This window comes from Megalobrama amblycephala, linkage group LG2 (genome assembly GCF_018812025.1).
Source record: "Megalobrama amblycephala isolate DHTTF-2021 linkage group LG2, ASM1881202v1, whole genome shotgun sequence".
Classification (NCBI taxonomy): Eukaryota; Metazoa; Chordata; class Actinopteri; order Cypriniformes; family Xenocyprididae; genus Megalobrama; species Megalobrama amblycephala.
The window spans coordinates 34,401,694-34,411,572 of record NC_063045.1 but is presented as its reverse complement, the minus strand read 5'-3'; the positions used below and the strand labels follow the sequence as shown (position 1 = coordinate 34,411,572).

The window sequence follows — 9,879 nt, the reverse complement described above, 5'->3', positions numbered from 1 at the left end:
ACAATTAATACTTTAGAGCAAACAGGGTCTTTACTATTTACTCGCATTCATGTTCCATTTTTTCCCACTGTGGAATACAAAAAGAGAATTAAGGATCGCGGCTCTTTTCGTATAACTATAATATTTGATTTGCCATTGGACTAGTTTTGCTGCGCAGACCTGGCAACCCTGCATGAGGAGCAGGTTTGAATAAACTCATAAATTTCAGCCTGTTCACACAAAGATCGTTATATGGCTTCATAAAAGCTCAACAACTGTTCACAGTGAACTAGCAGAGTGAAGACGCCCCAAAAATTATTTTGTTCAGTGCAGGGGGGAAACAATATACAGTTCAAGAACGAAGGCAAGTACTTTTTTTCCAGAATTTTATTTTTGAGGTGAACTCTTTAACACTGCTTGAAATTACATAAGGGGCTGAAAAGCATCAGTTATTTACATTATTCAGTTACACAGAAGATGCCACACTGTTCAGGTAATGTAATGACAATAAATGCAGAACAAGTACATGGCGTAGGTTTTTTTTCAGCCATGCATTTAAAAAACAAATCAAAAGAAAAACCAAAACAAAATGGTTTTCATGTTTATTCAACATTTCCACACATGAAAACAGTAAAGCAAATGTGTGGTATTGGGAATTTAAAAAAATAACCTCACAAAGTTCCACAAATACGTTTTTGACATCCAAATGGCACACTGAACACCCTGCATTTACATGTGCATCTGGTTTCAATGACAGTTCTTGACCAGAAAAGCAAGCACAAAACACAAAAAGTTAAAAAATAAAAAAATAAAACGTTCACTGAGGACTAACGGCAAAGCAGTAACGAGTTCCATACTAACCATTGATAAATATGGAATTGCAACTTTAAAATCATTTGAAAATGAACAAGATTGAAGATGTTGACCAGCAAGGTATAGTCTCTCAATATGGTCTCTCTCTCCGGTCCTGGCGATGGTCTCCCCTGCAAAATAAAAATAAAAACCACATTACTGTTCTGTTTTGTGGCTACAAGACCTTCATACTCACTTCATATCAGTTTCTTCATACTCACTTCATATCCATTTTGCCAGGTGGTCCCATTCCTCGCCCCCTTCTTCCCATGTCATCCATAGGAGGGCCACCACGACCTCTTCCTCCAAAACCGCCTCTGTCCATGCCACGGCCTCCTCTGAAGCCTCCACGATCCATACCTCTGCCCCCACGAAAGCCGCCGGGTCCACCTGGCCCTCCACGGTCCATACCACGGCCGCCACGCATCCCACCTGGTCCACCACGACCACGGTCACCACCTGAATCCCAAAAGACAGCATGTGAATATTAACAATGCAAACATCTGAAGCACCACTTATTGCGGTCCTGAAAGCTATACGAGATGCGAGTATAAAAAGACAGTAACCTGGAGGAGGGAAGGGAGGAGGGCCAAAGCCTTCAGGTTTGGGTGCCTTGCACTGGTTACACTCCATTCTCCAGGCAAAGTTTTGGTTTCCACATCCCCTACAAAATCAAATGCTCAAAATCAGAGGCTGAATGGAATAACATGAATCGTTGAGTATCATTGCACCACTACTGAAATACGTACGCATTTGGACACTGCCAGTCTCCTGCCCTCTGCTGCATGTTTCCTCCAGTAGGTCCTCCACGGCCCATTCCTCTGGGACCTCCACGTGGCATGAACCCTCCTCGATCCCCACCTCTGCCCATACCACCACGACCCATCATTCCTGCAGGAAAAAAAAGTCAATTTCAACTTAAAATGCATAGAAATGCAGTTTTCTGTTGCTTCTAAAATAGCAATGAAACAACGCACCTCCTCGTCCCATCATGCCACCTCGGTCTCCTCTCATTGGCATGCCTCCACGCATCATTCCCATCATGGGCTTGCGTCGGGCCATGGACACCTTTAGCTTCTTCCCCTGGAAATCTTTCCCTAATGAAGAAAAACAAATTCAGTTATCTAAAGGACTGAATGAAAAGACATTCAGGACTGATTTTAGTAAAGACGAACATACCATCAAACCACTCAACAGCTGCTTTAGCAGAAGGAGGCTCCTCGTAGGACAGGGTGGCATCACCTTTAGGTTTCCCAGTGTCTTTATCCGTGTATATGTTGACAGCAGGCAGGCCCGTCCGTTTGTTTATCTTAGAAAGAAAAATGAAAAAATATTCAATCATAAGCTTCAGGAAATCCAATAATATGCATGATGTAACCCAAAGCATTATATGATTTCAGTAATAGACCAATTGGGGGGTGGGGGGTATCAAAGCCATCCATCTTTCCCAAGTCATTTCATCGTATCAAAGGAAAAAAAAAAAAAAAACAACAACACTATCAAGTACCCTAATGATTCCACTGTGCTTGAAAAATTCAGCCATTTCTTCCAAAGTAGCGTTCTCAGTCAGCCCAGTGATATAGATAGTGCTGTTTTCAGAGTCATCTTGCTCCTCTGGCCGTCCTACAGAGAACACACAGGGTGTTAAAACCAGAATGAGATAAAAATGGACAGAAAAGGACAAATATCCCCAAATCCAAACCTACCCATGTCACCATCTGTTCCAGATTTTCATTAAGCAGGACACCAGGAGAAAAAGAAAGTGAGAAACAAGTTAGTTTACAAGCTGAGCTCCTCAAGCACCTGACAACATTAAACTACCATTTCCTGGTCAAGACTGCCCCGGCACACTTGCTCTGACCATTCAAAGACATAAAGACAAAATACCATGGTGCTGTTGACCCAAGAATGGTTTGATTATTGTAAAAAAGTATTAAGAGGAAACTATTCAAAAGCTACCTAGTTTTCATTCCAGTGTGCCTTAAATAGAAAAATATATATTTGCAAAACCCTTGAAAAACCAAGGACCCAAATTGGACTCCATACCTGATGATATATAAAATTGAAAAAGTAGTAAACACTGAAATGGTGATACTCTACATGGCTGGGTCGGCCATTTACCATTAACTCCTAAATATGAGAGCAAAAATAACCTTTCATTGGAGTCCACACTCAGGATTTTTAACCAATAAAAATAGGACTGAACCATTCCTATATGACCAATGGAAAAATCTGAACTCTTAAATTTTAGCCGGCAGTATAGTTTTGCAAGGCATTAATTATTTCCCTTCTGTAAAACACCCATAAAAAGGTGGAGAATTTTAGTGTATGGTCTTGTGATTCTCATTAAACTTACCACCAGGCTTAATGAAGCCACCTCTGTCTCCAGCGATGCTGGGGGGAATAAGCGAAGATATGAAGGCGATATCCCTTAAAACAGCCACTTCGGTACCACAAAAGGGGTAATGGGGGTATTTGCACAGTTCTAACTGACTCTTAACCCTTGAAAAAAACTCCTAAGCCCCCCTTATAAAAACACAGTATTTCTGAGAGCAACACTCAGTTGGGGTGCTGTAGCATTACAATGTCTCTGCCCTTGGCCTGACTTGCTCGATTTACAAATTAATGACATTAGTGGCTGAACAGTATTGGGGTTGTATGAAGCAGAAGTAAGGGTTGATCTTTATTACTACTGTAAGTGGAAAAACCCAGAAATGTATACACTGAAATTGGGATGTAATTGTGTCAGATGCAGCCTTGCTACCAACTTTAGGTGAAGACTAATGCGATCGTGTAATATTTAAAACTATACAAGTGAACTCTTGATATTATATGGCAATTGATCCTCACTAAGGAGCTAAAAACTCAAAATGCAGGAGTAGCCCATTTGTGGCTGCATCTGAAACAATCTGCTTACATAAAGCTGGTACATGCATTTTAGTCAAATAAAAAAGAAAAAGCAGATAAACCATTAACACCATTTTTCTCTTTACATAAATGTTTCTTATAATTACACAACAAAAAAAATAGTTTTGTAAAAAAGAAAAAAGTAAAAAAAAAAAAAAGTAAACTTGTATGTTCAGATAATTATTACAATTTTTCTTTGGTTGCAAAACATGATTTTCTCATTCCTGTTGGAAAAACACTTTTGGAACACCTCTTGACACCACCAACTTTAAGTCCCCATTTCAAAAGGCTGCCGGCCCAGACTCAGAACTGAGTGGTACTGTAAAAGTATTGATGTGTTTACATGGCTCTCACTTTGTTACCTGTAGCGTATAAATGCGACAAAGCATGTTAAAGAAAAAGTTTCATAATGCACAAGACAATTGCAATCCAAATGTGTGACAGATAAAGAAAACATACCCTTTAATAGGGAAAATGAATGCAGTGTATTTTCATGGATTTGAACGTAGCTTCATAAATATAGCTTACTTTAAATGTAGTATTGTACAACCTCACTGTTAAATAAAGCTACAAATAGATTAAAAAAAAAAAAAAAAAAACGCCTGCATGTTTAAAATAACGAAGGGATAAAGACATTCTGTACTAAGTTTTGTTTCAAGCATCACTGCATTCACTTTCATATTTGTTTTGCGTTAGCTCCTTGCTTTTGGCAGCATTATAAGAAGTCTTTGGGAACCAATATTCTTGATTATAAAAACACTTAATTTTATGCAAACCAGGCCTATTAAAATCATTTTCAAACTCTGCAGAGAGTAAACTGATATTTATCTTGGATGCTAGTAAATATCACCCATGTTAACACGTTTGTCTTCCAAAAATAACCCTAAATTTCACTTACCGTTGAGTGACTAATGCACCTTTTGAATTTATCCTAAAGGATCATACTATGCATTGACAATCTTATTACAACCACTTGGAGCACAGATCTTTTGAATTGTGCCCTCTCGATGTTTAATTATCTTGTTCCCTTTTCTAGCATATTAAGTCCTTCTTGTAAATTAAGATCCCACAAATATATTTATTTTAAGCTGTATAAATGAGACTTAATTATATTTTTTCCCAAAGCACATTCTCTATCATCTTACCTTAGGCCATAATGTAGGGTTGTAACGGTATACTGGTATGATGATAAATCACGATATGACATACGATTACCATATCATGACACATTTCCTTATCTTCGGTATTGGAGGAAAAATAATAACCAGACGGAGAATCTCACCAGAGCATACGCAACCTCTTTCCACTTGACTGCTTAGACTCTCAACTTGCTCCACCCACATGTATAACAGAGAAAATGTTTTTGCATAACAGCCTTTTTCTCTATTCGCCATCAAAAAAAATTGCATTATTATGAGAGGAGGAAATTAATCGAAAATGTTGGCCTAATACCATCCCTCTGTGCAGGTGTGTTCCGTTTATAACTTAAGGCTGTACGATTTCTGTATTGCAAAGTGAATCTCAGAATCCGGTCGTGAAAATGGAATATACAGTATAATGCAGATGTCACGATTTTAATTTATTTTACAGCTCTACTTTGGATTTATTCATTCATTCATCCATCCATCAAATTGAGTATTTAGATCAATTTGATGGATGGATGAATGAATCCAAAGTAGAGCTGTAAAATAAATTAAAATCGTAATAAAGTCTAATGTCTGTGAAAAGTGCAAAAAGACTTCTTTATGAATATATAGTTTGCTTGTTCTGTGTGCCTCTAAGAATGAGTGGTGCCATTTCATCTACTACACACTCAAGTATGCATGATGCTCATGGTGTTTTCATCTGCCGTCTCACAATATGAGGACATGAACACATGGACATCTCCAGAACTGCTCTGAGAAAACGCAATGAGCATTTCGTCATTTTGAGAAAAACCATTGTCAAATACACTCTGAACTTCAAAAGTCTTCACTACAACCCATCAAAAAAGTTGAAGAAATGATTACATAAATATATTCCTACTGTACAATACAATGTACTTATCACAATTACAACAGCAGCAATAATGATGATAATTATTTAACTAATTAAACTGTTAAAGTTTTATGCATTCATTTGATTACCAACACTTTGGATCATCTATTAAAATTAGGGCTGCACAATATATCACATGAGATTGTCACGCGCATTTCGTCAGTAAAGCCGGTTCCCCGATTACTGTTAAATCGCCATCACCTGCTTTCAAATGGAGCGGTATTTAATAGACAGAACCGTAGATCACTGAAAAGCCACGCAATATCGCGTTCATATTGCAGATGAATCGCCTTCGATAATGAACACGATATTGCGTGGCTTTTCAGTGATCTATGGCTCTGTCTATTAAATGCCGCTCCATTTGAAAGCAGGTGATGGCGATTTAGCGGTAATCAGGGAACCGGCTTTACTGACGAAATGCGCGTGACAATCACATGCGATATATCGTGCAGCCCTAATTAAAATGAACAAAATACAGAAAAATTAAAAGACAGACCAGAATTTCTGAATAACATATATTTTATAGGACTCCATTATAGCCTACTTATAGTATTAATATTAATAATTATATTATTAATTATTTTATTATTAATACTTAATACCATAAGTTAAATTTTAATTGATTAGACATTCTTTTTATTGAAATTTTAATAAACAAAACAAATGGTATCAAATTTGTTAAAATAAAGTATTTGTTCAACCAAAAAAAACCTCTCTGTTTTCATTCAAGGGTCATTACAACTGGTGATAGTTATAATAATTGATTGTTTAATATACCATATACAGTGAAACCTTAATATTTTCTAAGATGGTTATCATACCGTTACAACCCAACCATAATGAGGCAGAGCTGAGAGCAGCAGCACTTAATTCAGTTTGGCATCTTGTCAGAATAACTGTGACTAACAAATAATAATAATAAAAAAAAATCTTTAACACTTAAGATTGTGATGTCAAAAAAAGTCTGAATTGTTACAAGACAAATTACAGCATATAACCTAAGCTTTGGCTGCAAAAAACAAATAGATACATTGCTGCCAATTTATGAATATAGCACGGCTCTCAGCTCTGTATGGCCTCTTTCAGCTCCTGTCTGAGGGAAAGAGAAGTAGTGAGGTGAGACTGCACAAACGCACACTTACCCCATGCCTCCACGGCCCCCTCGCATGCCACCACCTCCTCGCATCATCCCCCGGTCAAACCCACCCCGGCCACGCCCGCGGCTCTCCCCCCCTCCCATGCCTCGGCCCTCTCCAGGGCCCCCATATCCTCCGGATTCAGGGCCCGAGTAGCCACCTCCGCCCATGCCGTTCTGATGGTCTTGTCTGTAATTGCCTGTGAAGTAAAACTGTCAATTAAGTTTTTACACTTGATTAACAGTCTCTACCAAGCCACTACCAGCAGACTTACCATACTGGTTGGGTGGTTTGTAGTCTGACTGGCCATAGCCTCCTCCAGTACTGCCCTGCTGTCCGTACTGACTAGCAGGGGGCTGTCCATATGACCCAGAAGGTGCAGTGTAGCTGGAAGGGGGAGCTTGTTGCTGCTGGGGAGGAGTTTGTTGATATCCCCCCTGCTGGCTGTAGGAGCTCTGCTGTCCGTAGCCTCCTTGTTGTCCCTGGTATCCTCCCTGCTGCTGCTGAGAATAGGAACTTTGCTGAGGCTGCTGGGAATACGAGCTCTGTTCATATCCAGAGGCCTGCTGGCTGCTAGAACTGTAACTGCTGAAGGGAAAAATAAATAAATGAATAAATACAATTTACAATCAGTGACCATCACAAATTCATTAACAAACTTTGAACAAACTATGAGAATAAGTTTAATAATAATAACAGAATAAGCCCAATACCTGGGTGGTGCAGCAGATGCAGGCTGTTGCCCATATCCAGGATATGCAGACTGGGCACCGTAGCTGGTCTGCCCAGCATAAGAGGTCTGGTTATTGCTGGTGGTTGTGGCAGCAGCAGCGGCGGCAGTGGAGGAATCGTAGCTGCTGCCTCCATAACCCTGCACAGGCTGACTGTAGCCTTGTGGTGCAGCTGTAGTAGCATTATAACCAGCTACAAAAGGTAAAAATCAACAAGTCATTGAATAGATGCAAATTGCTTACAGATTGGAGAAATTCAGATTGGTGCTGCTCGAACAAACACAAAAATGGACCAAAGTCAAAAATAACACACCGCTGGCTGGTGGCTGCTGACCATAGGATGATCCATATGGCTGCTGGCCATAACTGCTCGAGGAACCACTGGTCTGAGAGTAGGTCGAGTCAGCCGGTTGGCTGTATGAACCATAGCCTTGCTGTTGACCATAGGACTGCTACACACACACACACACACACACACAAAAAAAAGCATATACATTAAGTCAATTATCCAAACAAAAAGAATGCAGAAAAGAATATAAGGTGACGATTTACCTGAGTGCCCTGTGCATAACCCTGTTGTGAGGGCTGGGCCGCATAGGAGCCATACCTGATAACAGAAGATTAATTATTTCCTAATTTTATCACTGATAAATGACAAACAACTTATTATGCAAGAATGTGTATATTTGACAAACATTTCCATGATTATCCATTTCCATAATTTACTCACCGTCATGTTATTTTAAATCTATATGAATTTCTTTTTTCTGCTAAACACAATACGATATTTTGAAGAATATGGGTAACCAAACATTTGATGGGGCCCCACTGATGGAAAAAAAAAAGTTACTATGGAAGTCAGTGGAGCCCATCAACAGTTTGCTTTCCCACATTCTTCAAGATATAATTGTGTTCAGCAGAAGACAGACATACATACAGGTTTGGAACAACTTCAGGGTGAGTAAATAGTAAAAATTTTCATTTTTGGGTGAACTATCAATTTGAAGTAAAACAAACTTTGTAGACACTGCAATCACAGTATAACTAGAAAAATGTATAGTAGACAAACTTCCATGGAAATTCCTTAAAATACACTTTCCCTTTTTACTCTGGGAACTCCATTTGTAATACATACCCCTGTTGGCCTCCAGCCTGTCCGTAACTGTTATAATCTGCGAGAAAACAACATTAAGATTAATTTAAAAAATATCAAATCTATCAAAGCAAGAGCAAAGCTTTGGAACAAAAGCAAGGCTGTGGAAATGGGTCACAGATTAAAAGACAGGTAGTCATATACACTGCTCATGTTGGTTCATTTGAAACGCTAATAATGTAGGAAAAACAGTCAAATGAGTATAAAAAAAAAAAAAAAAAAAAAATTACATTCTCGATTTGAGAGAAAGGGGGTTGGGTTTCGATGAGCGAACAAGCATCACAAATGAACACGAGAAAGGGGAGCGAAATTAATGATTCTCTTCATTCACATTTTATAACAAATGTTGAAAAAACATATTGCGATTAATATTTACGGGATTAAGAGTATCAGAGGATTATTTAAATATGACACATCTGAACACCACTAACCACAGACATACGAGCTCGCGTGCTAATAACATTTAGCCCGCTTCTTAGCTCAAGCGTTGCCAAGCAACAGACCGGCACGTGTAAATTGGTGCTAAAACTGAAATAAGCGGCGTATTTTTAAGTAAATTTGTGTGGTATTAGCTAAATAAATTATTTGGATGTGTCAAAAGCAAAGGAAAATGTAAAATTCCGCAGTTTTCCATCCCCTCCCCCATTTCCAACGCAGACGGACTGAACCGGCTTGAACCACACCGGCGAACATGATAAAATGAATATTTTATGGTCTCAACGCGTTTTATGGAACACGTAACATAAATTGCGATAACTATAACCCGAGACAAAATGATATATCCACAATGGTATTTTCTAAAATCTCTAATATTCTATAAAAAAGTACAAAAGGTTTTACATTACCCTTACCTGCAGCAGACGCCATTTCGTGTGCCTTGCCTTCTGTTGCGAACTGCGCATGCGTGGATGACACTCTTCAGGCGCTACCATTTAATTAAGCGGGGGTGGACATTTATCACAAACGTTATAATTTCGCGATTAGTTGATATGAAATTCTATGTATGTGTCTAAACGTTAACTTTGATGCACTTTGTTTGCTAAAGCACATCATGAAGGAAAAAAGCTTAATATACAGAAATTAA

The 9,879-nt window shown here is 38.8% G+C and overlaps 1 protein-coding gene across 5 annotated transcripts; it reads right to left on the bottom strand.

Moving 5' to 3' along the window:
* Positions 1-569: 569 nt before the first annotated feature.
* ewsr1a (EWS RNA-binding protein 1a) lies at positions 570-9,755 on the bottom strand. 5 transcript variants are annotated; one of them, XM_048172503.1, is made up of 16 exons: positions 9,647-9,755; positions 8,778-8,814; positions 8,195-8,249; positions 7,956-8,094; positions 7,625-7,835; positions 7,186-7,496; positions 6,918-7,110; positions 3,188-3,225; positions 2,538-2,549; positions 2,339-2,454; positions 2,011-2,140; positions 1,809-1,928; positions 1,581-1,722; positions 1,398-1,495; positions 1,053-1,290; positions 570-962 (listed from the first exon to the last, which is right to left on the bottom strand). In XM_048172503.1, exons 1-16 carry the CDS (start codon positions 9,660-9,662, stop codon positions 923-925), a joined length of 1,896 nt encoding a protein of 631 aa, XP_048028460.1. In that variant the 5' UTR covers positions 9,663-9,755; the 3' UTR covers positions 570-922. The 5 variants fall into 5 exon arrangements, with proteins under 5 accessions (XP_048028460.1, XP_048028453.1, XP_048028436.1 ...); XM_048172496.1 differs by having other exon boundaries at positions 7,186-7,499; positions 9,647-9,754; XM_048172479.1 differs by having other exon boundaries at positions 7,186-7,499; positions 9,641-9,709.
* Between the last annotated feature and the right edge of the window lie 124 nt (positions 9,756-9,879).